Source organism: Cataglyphis hispanica, chromosome 22 (assembly GCF_021464435.1).
Source record: "Cataglyphis hispanica isolate Lineage 1 chromosome 22, ULB_Chis1_1.0, whole genome shotgun sequence".
NCBI lineage: Eukaryota > Metazoa > Arthropoda > Insecta > Hymenoptera > Formicidae > Cataglyphis > Cataglyphis hispanica.
In genome coordinates, this window is record NC_065975.1 from 2723921 (window position 1) to 2748708 (window position 24788).

At 29.3% G+C, this 24788-nt stretch overlaps 2 protein-coding genes across 2 annotated transcripts; both read right to left on the reverse strand.

Annotated features, from left to right (window-relative positions):
- Positions 1-1830: 1830 nt before the first annotated feature.
- LOC126857661 (protocadherin Fat 4) lies at positions 1831-14498 on the reverse strand. The gene is made up of 18 exons (XM_050607305.1): positions 13845-14498; positions 11250-11360; positions 8037-8323; positions 7835-7927; positions 7657-7764; positions 7390-7491; positions 6690-6815; positions 6250-6444; positions 6070-6157; positions 5579-5688; positions 5347-5493; positions 5124-5238; positions 4969-5038; positions 4661-4771; positions 4401-4574; positions 3831-4081; positions 3265-3536; positions 1831-2930 (listed from the first exon to the last, which is right to left on the reverse strand). Exons 2-18 carry the CDS (start codon positions 11314-11316, stop codon positions 2841-2843), a joined length of 2406 nt encoding a protein of 801 aa, XP_050463262.1. The 5' UTR covers positions 11317-11360; positions 13845-14498; the 3' UTR covers positions 1831-2840.
- A 2105-nt stretch (positions 14499-16603) lies between these two features.
- Positions 16604-24399, reverse strand: LOC126857670 (inactive ubiquitin carboxyl-terminal hydrolase MINDY-4B). Its single transcript, XM_050607318.1, has 11 exons — positions 24363-24399; positions 23164-23349; positions 20160-20245; positions 19718-19935; positions 19184-19394; positions 18612-18677; positions 18274-18344; positions 17990-18140; positions 17681-17880; positions 17254-17403; positions 16604-16843 (listed from the first exon to the last, which is right to left on the reverse strand). The coding sequence occupies exons 2-11, from the start codon at positions 23282-23284 to the stop codon at positions 16798-16800; spliced, it is 1320 nt and encodes a 439-aa protein (XP_050463275.1). The 5' UTR covers positions 23285-23349; positions 24363-24399; the 3' UTR covers positions 16604-16797.
- Between the last annotated feature and the right edge of the window lie 389 nt (positions 24400-24788).

Genomic DNA, 24788 nt, shown 5'->3' on the forward strand with positions numbered 1-24788 from the left:
TAAAGCAAACGAAATAAAGCGTTCTGTTTTTCGCCTGAAACGATGTTTGCGGTATCTCTGACTTTCTCCAGGAAAGTTAACGGTGGTATGTTGAAATAGTAAATACCCGGATGCAAACGAATGTTGAAAAATCTCGATATGTGCTTATAAACGTACATAACTGGATAATATAACAATATAATCAATATAATATAAACGAATAAAGCAATTTTTCTAACATACATGTACAAAAATGTATGTATTAAATTTCGAGTATTCGTTTTAAAATTAAGAAAATTTGAATAATTGCATTGTAATGCAAATAAAAAGATGTCTTATAGAGAGAATAAGAAACATCATTAAACAAATTATTTTCTTTTATGTAAAACTGGAGTCATTTTTACATAAGCTTTTCATTAATTCTTTGCATTACATTTTATCACGTAATCTTGACGAAGATACCGGATATCATCATAACAGTCATTGATTTACAAAAGTTGTGTAATTTTATCGTAAATATTTTTAAGATGAATATTTACAGACGTACATTTATATTATGCGATATTCTGAATATTTATGGTATTAATATTTTTTGGGAGAAAAATTAATGCTTTGTATGATATGTATTATGTTGCGTTCATGATGACATGGCAACTGATGAATGAACGAAATTAGAGAATCTAGTATAATAAACCGGAAACGATTTACTGTTTTGTAATTCTTTTTTACGAACATCATTTAGGAAAATGACGGCAATGTAGTTTAGCCTTGACAGTTCAATGAGCGTAAAAATACATTTGAATACATTTCTGTGCTTACGATTAAAGTGTAATCGTGAGCGTAACAATATCCATTCTTTTAATTAAATTTATACATCGTAAAAAATGTCAAATTATCAAAAAATATTAAAAAATTTAATAAAGAGAAAGATTTTTTAAAAATTTACATAAAGATTTATATATATATAAACTCTTTTTAAAAATTTTAATTTTAATTTGTATGTTAATTGAAAAATTTTTTTAATGAAATATACATATTATTAAAAGATATATTTATATTAATTACACATTTTATATTTGTACAATTTATTAAAAACCGCGAAATTTTCGAAATGAAAAGTGCACAAACAAATTTTTCCACAAGTGCATTTGGATATATTAAAAGGATAATCGCAGAATGTCTATCCCGTAGAAAATGTAAATACCTTCACTCACATGGCATTCACTTGCGTGAAATAATTGTCTTGATGTCACGACAGTATATTCTACACTCAATCGTTTGTCACAAACGACTGAGAAGAAATGATTGGATGATGATGCCAGAATCGTAGCCCAGACCTCTCTGGGTCACTTTCTCCCCACCTTAGAAGTCAAGTCACTTTCTTCGGCAAGCCCACTCATCGTCAAATGGGATTCGATGACCTACCGATGACGGTAGTTTTGTTCGCCGAATATCAATGAAATAAGTGTATTTTGCATAATGACGTATTGCGAAATATGTCAATTATACCCACATTAATAGAATAATTTAATCATTTATTTATGTTTTTGCTTAATAATAAGTATGCAAATATAAAACAAGTAGCAAATATAAAACAATATCTCTCATTATGATAAAAATGTAATTATTAAAATTACTGTAAATATCTACAGAATTGGTTTACTGACTTTTCTTTTAATGTTATATTTAATAATTTAAAAATTTTAAAATATTCTGTATATAAAAGTAACTATTATTATTTTCAATTTCCATAATATTATAGAAGTTATTATTAATCTTTCTGTGAAACAAAATGTTTACTTACAATGAAAAATTTATAAAATAAAAAAATATTAAAGATGATATTCTTAAAAATCGATTTATTAAGTTTTGCCACAAGATGTATTTTTGCCAATATTATGTTTGGCGTTATTTTTTATTATCTTTAATGAAAATCATTTTCATAAATTTTAAGTCTTACGTGAATATTTATTCGTTTACTCTTTATATAAATTCTTATTAAGATCGACCTACTGCCCTAGTTTCTTTGATGTATTCGAATATCTGCGGTTTCAACAAAGTGCAAACATAATAACTTTATCGACCACTTAATAATAGCAGCATTTATATGATCAACTATTACTTTCTCGAATTATTAAGCGATTTATGCAAATTGCAATTATTTTCTTAGACATTAACGAGTCATCTTTGTGATATTTATATCCATTTTGAATATTTCTTCAAATAATCTCGATAAAGTAAGATTTCGCGATTTAGAAATTTGTGATAATAATATAAGCATAAACAGACAATTATTTTATTATATAAAAGTTACAAATGTAGTAATAGAATTATTTAACACTCTTAATATTGTTCTTTTTATATATTAATAATATAATTACAAAAGAAGAAAATTTTATTATCTTTTTCTAAATATTAGCAATATTTACAGGATGCCTCAATCAGATCCATTGTTATTTTTTACTTTCTTTTCCTTCCTATTTTAATATACAAAATTAAATTTTTTTGTGTTCTCTGCACGATTTCTCTATTTGACTTCCAGCAATTTTTATTATTTAATTTTTATTATTTTTATTATTTTTTTATAATTGGAAATCGATGTCGCATCGAACAGATAACGGATATGATCTATTCTTATATGATGCGAGTTAATTTTATGCCGCGCAGGATATAGGATAACACAGATGTTCCGTGGACCGAATATACGCGTAAGATCACATCGGATTGCGATGCATCGATGTTCATTCATAGAGAATTAAAGCATTCACATTAACGAAATTTTATTTAACTAGATTGTCAAACAACGCTTACGACAGTCTTCCATTGTCGATATATCGTCCCATTTACATAATAATTGATCATTAAAAATACACAGTGAGATTGAGCCTTTCGTTGCCAGCTTGATCGTCTCCGGTTCGCGTTTCCGCTGCGATCTCGACGCTGTCCACGGTCTGGAAAACAATGTTTCTATATCTATTGTTCTTTATTTATTTGCTCTTTTTAGAGTAGCATCATTCTCCGAGTAAACTTGAATTTAATTATTTCTTCTGTAGACGTTTTTTGTAAATATATTTAAGAGTAAGTACAAGAGGGAGAGAGAAATATTGCTCTCTATTTAAATTATATTTAAATATAAAAAATATATATATATATATTTATAATTTTTAATTTTAACAGTTTAATTAATTTAACACTATAACTTTTTAAAATTTGTTATTCAATATGAAATTTATCTTTTTATAGATATAAATAAAGGATGTAACGATTTATTTGCAAGATAATTACCCTATCATCATCGTCCCAGGACAATTTTTTAATTCTCGGCAAGGCTGAATTAGCAGGCCACGCTGGCACCAATGAGTCTGGAGGATCTCCCGAATAATTAGAGGAATTATGGGATCCAGCATCTAAATTAGTTCTAGCACTCAAATCATTCATATTTTGCACTAACCCGCCAATGTTGGGAATATTTGAAGTAGCTGATAAAGTTGGCGGATTCGGGGCGGGTGCCACTTTATGTCTAGCATATAATGGTAATTGTCTCGCTGATGCTATACCTATAACGTAAGATGAGAAAACAACTAACAATGAATTGTCATAAATTTTTGATGATGAAAATGTGATTTTACGAAGAATTACAACAATTTTAAAAGAAATTAAATATTTTGAAGAGAAATTTACTCACTTACTAGCAACTAAATTTGATTTTTATTATTTTAATATATGCATAAAAATCGTATGTAAAAAAATATGAATGAATGAAGTAAGTTGTATTAAATTATGCTAAACACATGTTGAAGAATGGACAGATTGATCGACATATTTTCTCATTTATATTTGTAAGGACATACTTTTAATTGTAGCGCCGTATGAGTTTTCATTCGTTTCTCCGAAGACGGGGTTATCGATATCGTTACGGCTATCGTTATCATTCTCGTTGCTGTCGTTATCGCGAGATCGATTTCGCGAGCCCTCCATAACATCCTGAAGAACATTGGCACCTAATACCTGCGGCATCGGGCTTAGAGCTGAGGGAACCGGTGATTTCTCGCGATATCCCGTACCTACAGAACTAACTGAACCACCACTTTTGGGTCTTTTGCTTAAAAAAAAAAAAAAATTAAAAATACTTTAAATTCTTATTATATGTATATAACTTAATAAAAATTTTTATGTGATTTACATGACTTTCAAAGATGCATCGACAAAACCATAATATCACTTTATCTGTAATAGAGATTTAATTCTCCTCAATAACATGTATAAAAATTTGATATATTATTTAATAATTTAACGGTGAGAATGATTTAATTTTTTATGCTATTTTTGTACAAAAAAAAAATACATTACTATTCAACGTTATAATTAATTAACATGTAATTGTGAATTAGTTTGAATTTATATTCGACAGATTTACTTACTGCTTATAAATATAAAGGATGAGAATGAGTATGACGACTCCAAGGAGACCCAAAACTGCACCGAAGATTGCAACTAATAGCACACTATTACCGAGCCAAGCGGGTGCAGCTCTCGCAGCGATCGGCAACGAGCCACTATTTGGTACGTGTACGATCACCGGGATCATACTGTATCTAAAGAAATCGCAAACAGATACAGATTAATATCTAAAATGATCATTAACGTTGAATTAAATAATTATAAAAAAATATATAAATACTTGGATGGTTTTCCGGTATCGGAAGCCACCGCCATAAATCGAGCCACAGTTCCGTTAAATGAACTTGGCGATCGTAGCACCAATTCCCCGTTGTCTCTAATCTCGAAAGACCTGAGAAAAAGAATTTTTATATAATAATTAATATTATATTAAAATTAATTATAATTATATTTCATAAAGAATAGAAGTTGGAGTATTTATTTTTTAGAATTTATATAGTATATCAAACGTCTTATATTTAAAATTTAAAGTATAAAATTTTCATATAATGTATATTGCTTTTATTTAATATATATTGTAATTTATACCTAGCATCTTGCCCTCTGAGAGATAAGCTGATTTTGTCGCCTCTATCACCGTCAGCTGCTTCCAATCTTCCTAAAAAATTAGGCGCTTTTTAAATATCATGTAATGGAAAATAGAAATTAAGATCGACATTTAAAGCAACAAAGGGAAAATTTACCAACGACAGAGCCTTCTCTCGCGGAAGGAGCGTGAAATTCGTAGCGGGTATATCGAAATCGAGGTTCCCATTCATTCACGTCTTCGACCGTAATGTTTACCCGCGACGTATCATTCTGAAAAAATATATTCATATATATATTATATGTTACGTACATATAAAATGCATATATTATATAAAGATGATATAAAAGAAATAATTTAAAAATGCTAAAAGAACATACATGATATCCGTCTGTGACGTGAACCAGGAAATTATGTTGGACCCGCCTTTCGTAATCCAAATTACCTTTGAGGATCAACTCCCCAGAATTAGTAACCGAGAATCTCTCCACATCCTCGGCCGCACCCATCAGCCAGAATTTTAAATCCTAGGATTTAAAGCTAAGATACTACGCTGCTATATCACGGTTTACTTGCATTTTTATCGTTAAAGCGAATTTTTATACTACTTACAGGATCGGCTTTGTTGACTCCCGCCGTTAGAAGGACGCTTCCGGACGGCGTGTCCTCCGGTACACTCGTTTGATAATCCTTCAGCGTGAATTTTACAGGTAATCGACCACCTAGTATGTATAAGATAAGAATCATTTTAATCTGACAGAGATCTGACTAAGATATGTTATCAAACTGACAATAAGATTTGATTAAGCATTATCTTGATCTTTTATTTTTCTTTACATTATTTTGATTTTTTATTTTACATACAAATACTGTATGTATAAATAAATTTAAATTTTGGATATGAAAAATACATAATTAATGAATTTTGAATTTGTAATTTTTTAATAATGTGTATGAATTGATTGCAAACTAATTTATTTTAACGATTAAAAAATAATAATTAATAATTAATTATGCAATAATTTATTATATACAAATAAAATATATGTAAGCTACAGTAAAAAATAATTTCAAGAAAATAATTAAAATATATTTAAATATACCTGCTGTTGGTTCAACCCCATAGCCATCTTCTCGCGATACGATAACTGTGGCAAGAGCATATCTATCCGGATTATTCACTTGAGTAGCCTATTTAACAAACAATATTTTATTGTTATTATATTTTTATATATGTCAAGAATTTGGATAAATTATAAATTTAATGTCAATATTTCTTTTACCTTAATAACGATAGTCGCTGATGTCATTAGCTCATGATCCTGCAGTGATCGTATCATGACGATTTCAGCAATCTCAGGATTTAAATCCAGAAATGGTAAAATTCCACCTTGAATAGTATATCGAACTGGTGCATTTATTCCAACATCTTGATCTACGGCTTTTATCGCGGCAGGAGTCACTTTTAATGTTTTTCTCTAAGAATTAGAAATTAAATTTATTCATTAAATTTTTTTTTTCACATCTCTTTATCTTTTTCATTATATATTTTTATTTTTTTATCTTTTACATATTTAACATAAAATAATGTATATAGTATGTGTGTGTGTCTGTACATAATTAAAGATAATAATTAAAATAAATTCTTTAATTATTTTTTATTAAAGAAAATCGAATTTGACTAAAATGAACTTTTCAGCACAAGAAAATAAGTCAATCTTACCCCTTTAACGTGACGAGGTACAGCAACCTTGTATTGATCATTCAAGAAAGCTGGATTTTGATCGTCAGCATCGATAACATTGACGTATAACGTCGTTGTCGATGATCGTGGTGGACTACCTTGGTCCTATAAAAACAAAGTTCATTGCTGATTTAATTGTAAGCTAAATTGTAGTTCAAAATTAGTATTATTTTACAATTATACAAATATGTACAATTGGATTAAGAGAGAAAACACTCTTTTAGTTTTTATTGTCGGAGTACGGCTACAAGCGTAAGAAATACAAAAAACATTGTTCTCTCTCTTTCTCGATCAAGACCTTTTCTAATTTTTACTCTTGATCGATGTTGCGTATCGATACGCATGGAGAGGATTATAAATCAATTTATTTAAATCGATTTATTTAAACCCACGATCCACTTACAATATTTGAAATTTTGTTATTGTTTTACATATTTTACAAATCATGTTGCATAAAAAGGACAATTTTTACGAAATTTTGTCAAGTTAATCATATCAAATCTAAATCATTTTTCCATTTGAGAAAAAGAAATTTTTATGCAATAAATATATATTTACTTTTGTGTAATGTGATCTGTGAAATTGATAAAATAATAATAAAGTTTGAAAATCATATGTTACGTGTTTATAAATTTTAATTTATTTAATCTTTTGAAATAATATAGATAAAAAAACTTACTTGAGCGCGAATACCAACGGAAAAATTGGTGAGAGTCTCGTAATCTAGCGATTTCCTTAGTACAAGAGTGCCTTCCAAAGCGTTTACGAAAACAAAATAATCCTGTATATGAAAATATAAATTATTTATTTAATTTTCTTTCTCTTCCTTAAAATGTATTTTTTACAAATAAGCATATTATTATTATTAACGAAATAAATTAATAGCGTGACAAATAATAAAAAAGATTGCGATATATAATATTTATAAATATTTATAAATATTTACCGAATAAGTTCCTGGTAAAACTGCGTATTGCACTGTGGAATACGGTCCTGGTTGATCAGCATCGACAGCTCGGACTCCTTGTAAGACTCTCGTACCAAGAACAGTAACCTAATATATTCACGTCGCGTTACAAAAGGCAAAGCGATCTTAAAATGTTAAAATAAAAAAATCTTCTCACCTCAGAAATATTCAACACATAAGGTGCATTTATAAATTGCGGTGAATTGTCATTCGCGTCGGTTACTCGAATGTTCACTCGTATGATAAATCCCTTTAAATATAAAAAGGAAAAACAATTGTTTAAATAAATAATGCAAAAAATAAAAAATAAAATCAAAAATAGTATCTGTCATTCAATAAAGATGGAGGAATCGTCTTACTGGATCTAAAGTGTGCTTCTTCTCGCAGATAACATTGATGTAGACACTTGCTGGTCCCTCGATACCCTCTTTATCGAGCGGTCTGATAAGAGTCAAGTTCTTCGAGTACGACGAAAATGCGACGGGGCTGTCGTGCTCCTGCAAGCTCAATTCGATGTCACCTTGCAGGCCGGGGTCACCCACTACCCCAAGGACCCCCACGATGCCACCGACAGGCAAATCCTCGCTGACAAAGAGATACGCCGCAGTGGCTCCGTTTTCCAGGAAGCATCGCTTGTCTTGAATTACTGCAAAAAAAAAAAAAAAAAAATTGAGCGATTGTTGGCACGCATTATGAAATAATGTACGTAGTTTGTACGATGTAAACCAGAAATTAATTATTACTATAAGTAAAAGTTTGGGTTTTTAGAATGAACAGAAAGGAAAAGGAATTATCCTATCGTCAATAGAAATATTGCAAATTTAAATTTAAATTATAGATTATATATTTATTGTAAAAAACAATAAGTATATATACATTTATTATAAATAAAAAATAAAAATTTTGTTTCTTAAAACATACGACATTTTAAAAAATTATATTATATTGATAATATAATTCTGAATAATATAATATTTAAAGAAAGACACTTGTTAGGATCATACAAAATTAAAACAGATACATATTAATCAAACAATATTTGAACTTTATAAAAAAAGTATATCATTATTTGAATTTTTGAGTGTATTATTCTGAAGAAAAATTGTATCACAAAAAAACGAATATCATTCGAGAAAATAATTGCTAGCAATAAATATATATAAAATCGGATAACGGGCTTTCAATGAGTGGCTTTGGGGTTGCTGCAATTTCCTGTCAAAATCGGATAACCGGTTTTCAATGGGTTGTACAAATTCAATAGCTACACAAGTTTGGATGCAGAAAGGATGTGAAAGGATCGTGGGACAATGATCTTATGAGAAACTCCATCTGAATCTTCGTTTTAACGGTATTTAAGATTAATGCGCGAATACAATCGCGCTGACCACTGATAAATATATAAAACATATTCAATAAAAAAATTATATAATTTACGTCAACATATAATTATGTTAATATTCTAATAAATGCTGAGAAACTAAATTTAAAAATTCAATAAAGATATATGTATAATATATGTATACATATACATAGAGAGAGAGAGAGAGAGAGAGAGAGAGACATTTTCTTTTTTTTTAGATATATATTTCATTAATTTTAAATAATTACTGAGTATTTATTTATGTTGTCTTATTATTTCTAAAACTACGTAAAGTAAGCATCGTGCAATGTCTATTTTATAAAATTCTTGATGGCAAGAAAGCAATCATTTTTGTCTTTTTAAACGCAAATGATATGCAAGAAAATAATTTTATCGTTACTTGTAATTGTAGATAACAAGTATACTGTAATAATACTTATGCTATTAGTGTGCATATACATTTGCTCGTAACACTCATTGTCCAATTATTAATTGCGGATGTCTTAACGATGACTTCAAACGATCCTGCACAAATTCATGCATTCCAGAAACATTGCATCGTAATGCAGTTAAGTTTACCGTAAACATAACGTAACTTTGTAATCTAGAGCGTAGTAGAAAAGCGAGAGCACTTTTCCAAATTACTAAAGATATAAATATTATTTTGAACTAAAATTGTTTAGAAATAAAATTATGTATGTAGAGATATACTTTTGAAATCCTTCTAAAATATAAATATATATATATATAAATTTTTATTTTGCAAAAAAGTCAAAGCTTTTGTGTCAATTTAATTAACTGCATAATATTTTTTTTTTAAATTATTTATTTTAGAAAATACATAATTTAATTTTTTTATTAATAAAAGTTAATATAAAATAAAAAGTATAAGATCTGTCATATAGTTGGTACAATAATGGAATAAATATATTTATTTTTCATTATATGTTAGTGCTAGTATTATTCCCATAATAACCGGGTAAAGGACGTTGGATAAAATGCATAAAGAGGCAGCGGAGCTATTTGTGTCTAACAACAGCTTTAGTTGTTCTAATGCCAACATAAATCATGACAACCGCTTTTGCGCCTCGTTTAGCTGTCACAGTTATCCTCGTCAGAGACCTCCAATCTCAGTTTATGCATAATTTATCGATTATTATAATCATACGTAATCTTTCAAAGAGCGAAACATCAGCAACGATTTAATACTTTGCGGTACAAAGCTTTTCCATGTTTTTTTTTTTTTATTATCTCAATAACGAGCGTATATATAATGAACAAAAATAATAAGATAAAATCAAAGAGAACAGAATTGGCAAGCGATTCCATGAATTTATATTATGAGAATAATTGGATATTTTCATATTATTGCAGTGGAATTGTGTCGTAATCGGGAAGAAGGTAATTTTTTTTAGTAGGAAAAGAAGTTATTGTACATTTTCAACATTCGATTGTGAAATTCATTCGACAAAGTTTGATTAGACATGATGTCATTCAATGATCATTCGTTCTTCCCGATTGATTGACGGAAATTCGGACGCTGAAAGGATGCGTAGACGAATACGCGTGGGCTGTTTAACGCGTGTGCGAGAGGGTAGATATACGCGCTTCCCTGGAGCGGAATTCCGGTCGCGAACTCATGGCGTATCATCGGCGACGCAGCGTTACGGCGCTGCCTTTCGCAAACTTCTTTCCTGGCATAAACGAGGACCAAAAGTCGAGCGTCGTTCGATCGTGCACAAAAACATCCGCGAACGTGCGACTAACGCAAATATAAATTACATTCCGGTTCATGCATAAAAAAGTAATTTGTTCACTAATAGTTCAGGTGAAAATAGATCTTAAAAATTTAATAGAAGAGAAAGCAAAATAAGTACATACATGTTTAAATTCCATTTAATTCTAAATTCTATTCTATTCATTTAATTCTAAATTATATTTTATTCATTTTGAATATATAATTTTTTATTATACATGTTATAAATATTAAAGATTATATAATATTTTCAAAGAGAGAGACAAGATTTTATAAATTAAATATAAATACTTTTTTTAATAATCTTGAAAAATAATCTGAAAAATTCTGAAATATGTGATATATTTTTTTTAAAGCATTATATAAAGCATTATATATTTTGCTTTATTGTTTTTCATTAATATGAGAAGAGAGACAAAAATATGTAGAGAAAGAAATTGATGCAAAAAGACCTACATTGTCCGACATGCGGTCGCAGCATGCAGCAGAGGAGCAGCAAGATCTTCAATACGTTTCGTCCCATGGCAATTCAAGATCATCGTCCATCGATTCCGTCGATCGGTACATCTGTAAAAAAAAAAGGAGATCAATGACGGGGAACGAAAAGGATGGTGAGAAATTCAAGTTTGCGTAATTGAGCTCTTCTTAATCTTCTCGCGCACCGTGGGAATGAAGTGTCTTAGAAGATATTTAATTCATATTCGCGGAAATAACATTTTCTACGTTCCTGCATCCTATATCTGCTTTCTCGGAATTATTATAAAATTTTTATTGATTTTTTCGGCGCGTCGAAAAATTTTTATTTCTCGCAAAAAGAGATCTTGCGTGAGATATGAATAAAGGTACTTGCAAAAATTATAAAATTTGCAAAGTTTTTAATTATAATTTGCTTATCGCTACGTTTTTTAATATTATTAAAAGAGATTAATATCAAATATTTTATCTGGAAATTTCAATAAAATTTGATATATTATTTACGATAATTATTACGTAATTAAATTATTTTTCACAAATTTATTTAACATGCATATTTGCTATTTAAGATTTATTTTTCATTAATACGTGCAAAGGTTTTATGTAACGCAATTTGTACATAAAATATAATTACTGTCATTTTTTTATTACATAATTTTCCAGTATTTCTAGTTTCTTTCTTTTCTTCTGTATACTTAATATAGACTTTCCCGTCTTTTCATTTTTAATGAATGAGATTTAATTCTCTTTCATAATTAAACAAAATAAGGTAAAAATAAAAAATTATAAAATTTCTTATATCATCAAATTTTTTAATTAATTTTTGACAGACAAAATAATTAGTAAATTGTCAAAATTTTGTATATTAAAGATTATTGGAAAATAATAAGTTTGGCAAAAGAGAGCAATACAAGATAAAAATTTTATTACAAAGTTCTGTAAACTTGATTGGAACAAGATTCATGAAACTGAAAGTATATGTCAAAACTTTAGAATATTTTTTATTTATACTTTTTTGTAAATATTTTGTAGACTTGTTAATTTCTTTTGAAGAAGAATGATACGGAATAAAAAAATATAATAATTATACTTTATATATAATAATAGCGTCTTTTAAAAATAACAATTTTATAAGCATTGTTTTGGTTTATAAGCATTGTTCATTTAACATATGTTTTAGTGCTCAACAAGATGACGCAAAGACATGTCGTTAAACGTAACAATTTACTAGTAACGTGGAAGTAACGTCAAGTTTGTCATCAGGTTAGCAGACGAGCAAAAACATAAGCGATGAACAAACGACCACCTGGTACGACGACGAAACGTGTCTGTAGCACGAGCATAACGCGTGGTTAGAAAGCATGCAGAGAAACTCCTTTATTACGTGGAACTACGGCTATGTAGGACTGCGCGTCATCAGGATTAGAGTGACTCGTGCGATTTATCGCCGGAGACAACTCTTGACACCTCGCACTGTCGCCTTCGTGCAACTAATGTATCTTTTTAGCGACGTTGCATCGAAAAATTGGCGATCCTTTCTGGCGCTTAAGGTATTGAAATTACACGACGTAACGTTTCTTTTTACAATTGAATGGCAAAAACGGAAGTAAATTTCTTCAAGCTTGTTAATATGAGAAAGTGCGGCCGACTAACATTTATTTTTACATTTTGCCATTCATGGTATTTGATAGCAAATAGATAAGTTTAGTATTTTAACAGAAGAATTCTGTTGTTTAAATACAAATATTAATTATATTTCTTTTATTAATTTAATTTCTATCTTTATATCTTTGAAATAAAAGATGTGAATTAAATATAATGAAAGGCTATAAAGAAGAAAAAACCTAATGTAAAAAAATCTTTGCAAAATTGCTTAGGCAAATAAATTAAATTTATATTTATAAAGAAGATATTAACTGATACTTCAACTATATGTGGGCCGCGATACTGCTTAAATTCACGGACCGTAAATTGAAACGCAACGCGTGATGGGCAACCGGCGTAAAGGCCTTCGGTCTCGGCTCCAGCAGATAACTGTATAAAAACATTGGTCGGATATTGACAGCTTTAATGATTTATATTTTCGTGCTGATCTCTTATTTAGATCAAAGTTTATGATTAATTATTTTATTGTTCGAAGAATAATCGTGACTTTATTCTACAGTATATAAGATGATATTTAATTATTTTATTATTATTATATAATCGTGCTTAAACACATTATATTATATTTTTTTAAATTAAATTTTGTAATATAAATAAAAGCAGAAGTTATTATTGATTTTAAATTTTAACAATTTTTATTGTTTTTATATTTTTATATTTTTTAATTATAATTTAATTCTATAATAATTAATTTGGTTATTTTATCTTTTCTCTTTAAATGTACTTTTAAATAATAAAACATTTTGATAATGATATTATACAAAAAAAAAAGAAAATAAAAAATTTATAATTAATAAATATTATAAATTTTGCATTTAATTATTAATTTAATTATTAACTGTTATAGTGCTTTAAAATATCAATATTTTAAAATTAAATTAAATATTGTGATAATAAATAAATGATACTTACCACAAAATGCACTCGAAAGAAACACGTCGCCCATTTATCTCTTTCAATTCCACTAGTTCTTCATTAAAGTTCTTAATAACGTAAATCCCATGGAGTATTAATTTTCTCTCGATCCACCACGCACTTGATTAGTCACCGCCCCTAACGAAAAGCACAAAGAGCTCACGAATTACACCCTACAATAGCCCTTATCGATCGATTTTATCGTGCGACCAGTTACTTCTTTTAACTCTCTCCTTTCTTTACATACATAACAAATATAAGAATAAATTTTTCAAATTTTATATCTCCACAATAATATCTCCCGATTAATCTTTCTTCAATTGAAATTCTTTAATAAAAGAACACGACAGTTTTATACTCTCTCTTGAAAGAAATCCATAAAAATTTATTTAAATTTCTTGTTGACGATTTCTTTCTTTCTTTGTGACATCTTCATATTTTTTCAATGTGCTGAATCATTTTCTAGATTCTAGAAACGCGATTGTAGATTTTTTTTTATTTTCTATTTAGAGATTTCCAAAATTCTCCTTTTATTTATTTATCTTAGCTGTTTTGTCTTCCTGCACTAGTTTTACTATATATACGTTGCACTTTACACACACTCCGTGCGCTACCGTGATCGACCTGGATCTATCTCGTATCAAACTCGGCTACGACTACGACGCGCTGTAGGGCTGTGGAACTTTTTACTATAAAACGTAGCCGTCGAGCAAAGCGACCGGAGCGGCACTCGGGAAGTCGGCTGGCTCCCTATTGTGTCAGAAAGAGGGGACCAGCGGCGGCCAACAGAAACGTCCACCTGAATCGCACCGCGAACAGGTGTTTGCTTTCATATACGATGGGGGAACGAACGCGATGCGTATGCGTATATGTATTCAAACGAGTGCACACATAACTGACCCCTATCTTCGGAGCCCTACAGGGACTTGCGTCGACCTTCCCGGAGCATGGGAGCGCGAGTATTTCCGGTCTTCAAGTTTTTTCATTTCTCTCGAGAAATAAAAAATTTTTAAGTATTTATATGAGAAAAAAATAGATAATAAAAATTATCAAATTTAATAATGAAAGACAAGAATTAATTTATATAAGCCGAGGAGAGAGAGAAAAAAAAGAATTTTCTTTGTTTGAAAGATTAGAAAAGAATAAAACTAATAATTTCAATTTAATAATATGGTAATGACAATAAATTTGATACATATTTAATTTGAAAAATATGAATTGTAAACAATTACAAGACGTCTCTAATAGAAGCTAATAATTTTACTAATAATAATTTAAATTAAGACTTTCTCACAATATTATAACATCTTTCATTTTAATATTTTTCCTTCTTAATCTCTTAATAAAAATATTCTCTTAATATCTCTTAATAAATATTTTTTAATAACATAAGTAACACAAAATTGTGAATACCGAGAACCGCATACTCAAGCATACTCAAGCAACAGCGAATAACGAGTAAAGATTACATGATTACACAATTTTTTTCGGCAAAGTATGCAGTCAAATGTCACGTTCCTTTTGACAGGCTGCGATTTAATGTCGTGAGAAATGGTCGATGGCAAGTAGAACGAGACCCTGCGGCGCGTTTCGTTTATGGCATCGCGACATGTCTTTCACGGATCATCGGTCTGTGAAATTGAAGGCATACCTCGTTCCTCCTCTTGTTTCTCCCCCCTCGTTGGGAAAATTACTTTTATTATGCACGGTGCTTGCAGTTAATAAACATCGGCCCGTCTTAAATCCTTTCCACTTTGAACCAGTTTCTATTATTGTGCGCGATTTACGCAGAATGACTTGCTAACGGTGCGTCCATCACCGTTGACGATCACCAAGCAATTTATCAAATATTTTTGTAAGTGCTCAATCATTGTAAATGTCTTCAAATGCTTGACTATTATAACGCAAATCGAGATTTATTATTTGATTTGAAATAGATTATTTGATTTCGTGAAACATCATGTCTGATTGTTACAAATATTTTCATTCTTTTTATCTTTTTATTATCATACACATCTTTTTTGCGTTTTTGCTTGTCTTTATTTGTTATTAAAAAACGTTTTAAAATTATATTTATATATAATTTTTTCATAATTTTTGTTCAATAATTTTGCAATAATTTTTCTTAAGTACTAGAATATTTATATAAAATAATATACTTACTGTATTGATATTTTTCTATAAAAATGTTTTGCATTTTGGATTTTTATCGAAAATCACAACACATTAAAATAAAACTGAAATTTCTTTTGGCGATTTTCACATAATATGTCCATCCAGTAAGTGCATCGATACATATTGCGTGCATGAAAATCAAAGAAGACGTATCGTTTCCCACGCGATCGCGTGGTAACTTTGATAAGAGTTTGTTAATCACTGATTAAATGAGTATTTATTAGAATACGATCTATCTATAAGGACGACTAGTAGAGAATTTACGTGATTTTAGACTTATATCATTATATACATATATTTTTATTCAAGTGATTTGAATTATTTTTAATACTTTTGTTTGATATATAATTTTTATATTTTATACTTTATTGATAAAAGTAACACATGCATGTTCGACAAAGAAGTTGTCAAAATATGTCATCTCTCTAATGTGATAGAGTTTCAATATATTATTAACTCAATTACTGAATGGGATTTTATCATGTCAACGATCATTTATTGACAATTTATATATTTTAATAAATAACATGCTTTTCGAGACACATACAGACAGATCGTCAAATATCTATCATACTATCTAAGAAAGCGTCAAAGATTGATCTTATCGTACGCAAAATTACATTGCAATGCAAATAATATCTACTTGTACTTAAATATTAATTCTCAATAATAAGAAGCATTTGGTTGCGATTAAGCGCACGCAGCGATCGATGAGTGCTCGATTAGCATCACGAATTACACAGCTTAACACAAATCGTCATTTTTTCGTATTCCTTCACATCACCGGTGTTCCGTTCCATTGTATGAGAGCATCCTGCCATCTTTAATGCAGCGTGAAACAATAAATGAAAGAGAAGGTACCTTGAATTCTACGTTGCTCAAGGTAACGCTCGAGTGATTTCACAGATATCGCCCGATTATTTCGTAATTGAGAAGAGACAATAGTGCTTTTAGATCTTTCTCTTTTATAGGAAAAAGCTAATAGAGGAAATGAGAAATTTTGTAAGTTAAACTACGTCCTATTGTACATTAAGTTTTAAGTGTCACGCAATCAGGTATGTTATACAATGATGAAATTATTTATCAAAGTAGTTTATGTTTTCTTTAATTCGTATAGAGTCAAATGTAAAAGTTTCGAAGAGAGAACTGCGAAGAGAGAGAGTAAAAAATTTATTTTTAAAAATAATTAATTTTTATTTAATTTTTATATAACATATATGTATGTACTAACTTGGATCGAATGAGCTTCTCCAAAGGCGTTGCTGCGATATCAGCTGCTTCCATTGTTGCAGCGTCTGATACTCCGCAAGTTTCGTTTGCCCTGGTATCTACCGTCAACGTAGCGTGACTGCCACCGCAGGTAAAATATTGGACCTCGAAACTTTAACACGTACAGAATAGGTAATATTTCTTTGGGTTTTCGAGGAGAAGTGGGAGGCATACTATTTACATATTTTTTTGTTTAAATGTTTAAAAGTGGACTCTATCTCTCGACTATCCTTTCAACATACAATTAATATTTCTTACATTTATTTAAATGACATATAATTTTTTTTACATTTTATATAGAAATTTAGAGATGATCACGTGTTATCTAATAAAATAAAAAATTAAGAAATAAATAAAGCAAAATAAATTAAATATGTAAAATATATTACCGTCGTTCTGCGTGATAATTTCTCAGTAACTCGCGATTCGTATTGAAGAGCACACCGTGATGACCGAGGCAGAGAGTCACCCATATCGGTAGACTGGGTGTCTTCAAACGCGAACCCGGTTGTTTGCTTATATTACCATCGCCTTCGTGTATTAAAAATCCCACTTCACTTCTCGTAAGAACGCCCCATTGTGGTACGGCCTTATTTCAAATTAATAGCATTGTCACAGACAATGTAATTATAAAATGTAATTATAAATATTTTTCTTGAATGTGCTAAAGGATTAAATTAATAAAATAATAGGCTTACATATGTATTTTCATCGCCAACGTGAAGTACTCCATTATGGACATGTGGTGAAGCACGACCAGTTAAAATAAAGATAACGATACTGATCGGGCCTTCTTCTGGACATCCACCAAGAATCGATGCCTTTGAATCTTCCAAATCATTCTGTACTCTGTGTGATTAAATATGTAAATACATTAATAGAAATAACGTGTATGTAATTGTTCAATTAAAGTAACTTTTATTTATTTTTAAACTGAAATCAAATGATAGCAATAAGAAAAATTAAGAAAGAAATGTCTTACTTTGAGAGGCCTCTCGAGAGCATTGCGCTGTATAAAAGTAACGTTGCACCAGGTCCGCCTTCGTCATGAAACTTAAAGTAAAATATATCTAAATAAAGATATTTTTATAATAAAAAATCTTAATTTATTTTAAATAATTATATAATAAATTTATTTTAAACAACTAATCACATATTTTATTACAAAAAAAATTGACGGTCTATTTGATAAAAAAAAAAAAAAAATTTAGAAGATAGATTTATAAATTTACTAAGATTTGAGCTTGAGGTATAATTTCTTTATTGTCTAACATTTAATGCGCCAAGTATTCTTTAATGTTTCCTATAGCGCATACTCACTAGGTATAAGTATCTCTTGATAAATATCTCCAAATCCTCCAAAGAATTGAATTCGAAGAGCTGTAGCTAGAGTACAAAGTAATTTTTCAACGAATATGTACTTGGATCTGATATAAATATAATAAAAAATAAATTCTTAACTACTCAATTCCAAAGACATATCGGTCACGCAAACTTGAGAATATTCTTAACATACTTGGCGAAATACCAGCGTAAATAATTTAATTGAAAACGCTATTTTCTCGCACATTAATTGTATGAGAAAGCATAGATTTCACTCCTTTATACGGTAGGATAAATGCACTAGTGCATTATAAAATTGTTTCATTAATTGAGAATATTAATTTTATTACTTTCTCAATTATATTTTAAATTAAGTATAAGCTTAAATTTTTTATTGTCATTAATTTAATGTAAAAAGTGTCCTATTTATAAAATAAAATAATTAAAAATATTTAAATTGATGATTGACAAATTTATTAAATTATAAGTTATATACAATTTTTCTGATTATTTATGAGAAATTTTAATTAATTATTGGCATAAAAGATCGTAAAAAAGAGAAGATATACCGTTTCTGTCAATCCATCTTGAAAATACTGTACACTATGTTGAAGATATGGTGTGTCCTGTGGTAAAACCACCACGGCCTTTGGCACGGTGTTGGCACTGACAACATTTGCGCACGTGGAAACGGAAAAACCATCAGCGCAACGCCAAATGATCTCCGATATCGCGGAAGTCAATACATCGATCTGTCGTTCGTACGAAGGTTTCAATAAACTGCGATCAAAAGAAATTCTTTTTAAAATTGAATTATTACGATTTTATATATACGAGAATTTTAATTGTATAGGTTTGTCTAATAATACTGTCATATTTTTTATTCTAATGTATCTTACATTATACAACAAAGTTTATATATAAGATAATTCTTTTCATAATTTTTATAATTAAATTATAAATAAATAAATATATATAATATAATAAATAAATATATATAGACATAAAAAAATTATTTGGCATAACATTCCGTGATATAAAATTATACTTGCTAATATGATAATTACATAACATATGTGATGTCTCTGAAAATGTCTACTTACGCTTCGGATCCTGCGTGTAAATCTTGTTTATCGCGCTTGAACAAAAAGTGCTTTAACATGATAGCTTGTACTGCGGTGACGAGACCTCTCGTTGTGTTCCTAGGAGTTCTTAATCCAAATGCCAAACTCTGACCATATGGTCGTAAAGTTAACCCGGTCCTTGTCCATTCAATTTTAGGTGGGCTCGCGCAGGAACCGAAGACTAACGTTCTTAAAGCCTGCAATAGAAATAAATTCTTAATACAATGATTATAGAGCGTATAAATTATAAAAATAGAATTTTTTGTGTAAATTAATTTTTGTAAATTAATTTATATAAATTAAGTTTTTATATAAATGAAGAGATTTTGATAAGTATTATTCGTAAGATTTTATTGTGTCCTTTTTTCTTCTTTATCTCTTTATTTTTTATATAACAAAAATAATATATTTTTACGGTTACCATGCATGTTTCTTCTTCGATAGGTTGCCCGCCAACCACCGGTATTTTTGGCAGAGTTCTCGTGTTACGTGGATAGAGTATTCTTTCTGAAACAGATCAGAAAATATTTGTATTTAAGAAATAAAACAAAATTAAAATTAAAATTAAAATTAAAACTTAAAATTAAACGTTCTTTAACACCTGGGTAGAGTTCGTCTAGTTCGGCCATGAGAGCAGCCCATCGGGCTGCTCGAGTCGATAGCAACATCTTCAAAATGTCCTTAATGCTACGATATATTAAGGGTACCGAAATATTAATATAAGCTGAGTTGCATCAACCCTTTTTATTTATAAATCTCTTCAAGACTAATAATATAAATTTTTCGTATGCCACTTTTTCATATCTGTACTATTACTTTTCAAATAATATTCAACACAAATAACTTTCTATCTCTTTTCTTGTGCAATTAAAAACTTAATTATCTTGTTAATCATAACTCGTCTACGTTTATTCGCGATATCTGTGATGGCACGGCGTTAAAAAATTGATTCCAAACGAAGGCGACTTTCAGAATGTCTCCGCGACCAATTGATACCCGACGTGGTACCACGTCCCCCGAGATATCAATTGAGATTGTGCTGAAATCCGCACGTTCCTTTATATAGGGCTTGGTATGCGGCGCTTATGCGTGCAGGCATTTCGCGAAATACGTCGCGGCGGGGCGTTGGGACAGTCGCGCACGAAAGGTGTCAATTTAAATGATCCGAAAGAGAAGACACGCCGGATGAAAGCGATAGACATGCCCTACTAATGTCTATTTGCCATATTGCATTTTGGAACTGGAATTTGAATGCACGTATGTTTACTCGTGCTTTGATACTACTAAAACATCTAAACATCTCTGTCAAAAAAGAAGGCAAATTTAGATAAAAAAAACTAAAGGATAAAATAACTAAAAGGAAAAAAGAAAGAATAAAATTAAGAGAATAATGAAAAAAATAAAAAATAAAGAAAGAAGAAACTAAAAATAAGAAGAAAAAAGTATAGAAAAATAAAGACAAAACGAAAGGAAAAATAAGAAAAATTTCTATTAAAATGATCTTGAACACACGAAGTGTGTTCAAGATCAAGAAAGGGTCAAGAACCCTTTAAGTTTCTCTGCGGGATGGCTGATAAAAAGTAAGAAAAGACGTTAGTCATGCCATTGCATGTGGTTGGTTGCAAATTACCTAGATTTTTATGTTACGTGTGTTTCTGTGTTATATGGCAAATGCTTTAGAAGACGATGAAGTTTAACGCGATGCTGTTTATACACAAGCGCAGAATAATAAATGTGCTCAAGCTTCTAAACTTCTTGCGTGCATGTCGCGTGTAACGTCGAGCGGCATACAGAGGCCAAATCAGGGGGCAAGGTTCTTAGAATAGCTCGTATGATTTGATTTGTTACGAAGAGGCCTTGATGCGTTTGAAAACTAATAAACAGACATGAAAATGTGAATCGTACAAGGTTTTCAATCAAACCAATTATTTAATCTGCTTTTAATGCTTTCAGATAAAGTTTGAATCTCCGGCTGAAATAAAAACGTAATTGTCATTTTGCATTTATTTACATTATTAAAAATAATAATTTGTAGAGAAGATAGAAATTTCATTATGTTTTAATCATAGCAATATCTAAAATAAAAATAATTTCTAAAAAAATTCTTTATATTTAGCAACAAGAAATTTTATGCGTATTCTAGAAAAATAAAGAACATAAATGAAACTACATTTCTTCTCTGCATTTATATTTTTTAAAAATATTACAGTTTAATATTTTAAATTTTTATCTTATTTTTTTATGTGTATCTCTCATTTTTTTTATATGTATTCTGTATTCCTTTTTTTAATATATTAATTAAATCTTCATTTTAATATGTTTGATAAAGATTAAGATTTATGTAAATTATTTTTTTATTCAGATGATACTATTTCTTCTGATAACAGAGCAAATTTTAGAATCCTCTTTCTTAAGACCTGCCAAGATAAAAGTTCATCTCATGCAAATATAATATGGTTGATGCAAAAATGCCTTGATCTTATAAGCCCTCGATTTTAGAAGTATAGCTGTAAAAAAAAAAAACACGTAGACCAATTGAGTTTCAAGATGATGGCAACGGAAGCCGTCATAATTCGGTCATTTTCAGACGGTGGAGATGTATGTATCATTCGGCGCGGCCTTTCCACTACTTCGTAGTTCAAAAGAGATCGCGTGTTCGCGTGCAATCAAGATATCGTATTACGAATTCGCGCCGGAACGACCATCTGCATTCGGCGATTGCATACACACACACAAACACACACATGGCAATATATCGCACCCCTAATTTACATTCGCAAGGTGCCTCTCGAGAAGGTTTACCTATCGATCTAATCGAGCGTTCACGCTCCTGCAGTGTACATGCTCTCTTATATGTTGCTCTATAGAGTTATACCTATATTTGTAACCCTTACCTCGGTTAAGCTGTTTTCTTCACGAAGAAAACAAGCTCAGGCTAAAACGAGGGAGAGCTAAAGTTTTAGTGCAAAGCATGCATGCGCGATACTCGATTGAGAGCTTTTAGAATAAAATGTGAATAAAAAAGTATTGTTAAAAAATTAAGAAAAATTATTATTTTTAAACTGCGTTGTTTTTTTTTATAATTGATTATTTTTTTCAAATTTACTTGAATTTTTATTCAATGATTTTAACATTTTTGTGTGCAATTATTGAGAATATAATGACATTTATCTAATATTAAAATATATTAATTTTTAATTTTAATGTAATATATATTGACAGAAAGAAAAAAAAAGCAAAATATCTCTATCTTCGATTAATACTTTTGATTTTAAATATAAATTATGTATTTAACAAAATTATTACGGTTTTGAGTATAATAGTGGTTGTCTCTTTACTTTATAAAATTGACAATTATAATATATTAAATTGAAAGGTTTTTTGCCTTGCATATTTTTTTCCTAGAGTCTAAAAATACGACATACCTCTGTCTCGAAGATAAGGGGGTAACTTGTCCTTGCGCATCTCCCTACAGTGCTTCCCGCAGATGGGTGTCGTGTTTGCGGCTTCCTTCTCCTCTGGCACGTCGGACGTGGATTCTGTCATTTCTCGATCGTATATAATACTTTCGTTTTCTCATATAAAATTCAAATTTAAACGTGAACGGCTCACTGTTTTAAAAATCACTAATAAATATACACAAACAAATCGCTGTTAAACATTATCGTATCTTATCTTATATTAGCAATAATAAGACGTTGAGTTTGTTTGCCGAAACATTTCTTCAGGAAATATATATATATATATATATATATATATATATATATATATATATATGTATGTATATATATGTATAATCTTCTGTTTAATCGTGAAATTTATGATCCATAGATTGAGTTTAGACGCAGTTTGACATTCCATAAAATGTCATTTGTTTCCATGAGATAATTATTCTTTAACCGGTATGTCTTCCATAAACACGCGTTAATTCGTTTGCAGTAGTGTATACTCTCACACTTTCTCATTTTCTCCGTCGAGAACTGAGAGACAGAATGCAGGGAAAAATAACGTGTTTGTTTTCTCCGGATGATTCTTTGACAATAAATACCAATTTTTACAATGTCTGTACATAATAATTTAAACACGAAGCTCTGTATTTTGTAATCTTCAAAAGATGCCGATGATTTAAGTGTGTCTGTTATAGTTGGAGAACTAGATCTCTCAAAAATTGGTTATTGGAATTATTTTTTTACTACATAAATTTATTATTTTATAATCAATATGGAAAGAATGTCATAATATTAAAAAATTTATAAAACCTTTTTATATATTTTTCTATAATTGATTTAGAAAACATTCTTTTCTACAATAATTTTAAATATTTTAATTAAAACATTTTAATATATTTTATGTTACTATTTTTTAATTCTAAGCGCATTGTTAATTAAAATATTATATATATACATATATGTATATATAGTTTATAAACGCACATAGTATAAAATAAAATTTTTTAAAAATAATAATTCATATTTTGCAAAATGTAACATATTAATGTATCATATTAAAATCACGTTGATATTAATGTAATTTATATTAAACACTTATGTTCATACTTTTATATTCGTTTAAATTCCCAATATTTAATCAATTCACATCGAATATTATATTTACGAAGGTTCACCTTGTTATTTGTACTCTCTCATTGACTTGCGATAACTGACAGACTGCCGTCAGACGTGCGGCTAGAAATAATAACCCTAACTAACACCCCCAAACTGACTCAGCACACCGCGCGAACAGTACCCTACACAGGGTGACTTAAAAAAAGTATAGAAAACACAAAATTTTTTCTAAATTAATTATTACACCGTTTATCTTATTATATTTGTTAATCGTTGCTAAAAATTTCTTATTAAAATCCAATAGATATATTCCTGTATTTTCCCGGTATTTTGAAAGCAGTTTATAAATCGATTTCCTCAGTTATCCGCGTTCGATATTCTTCTCACTTAAAGATTTATAGTTCTCAAAAATGTTAATGTTATATAAATTAAAATTAAAATTAAAAGATTAAATAATTTATAAATATTAATTTTATAATTTCTTA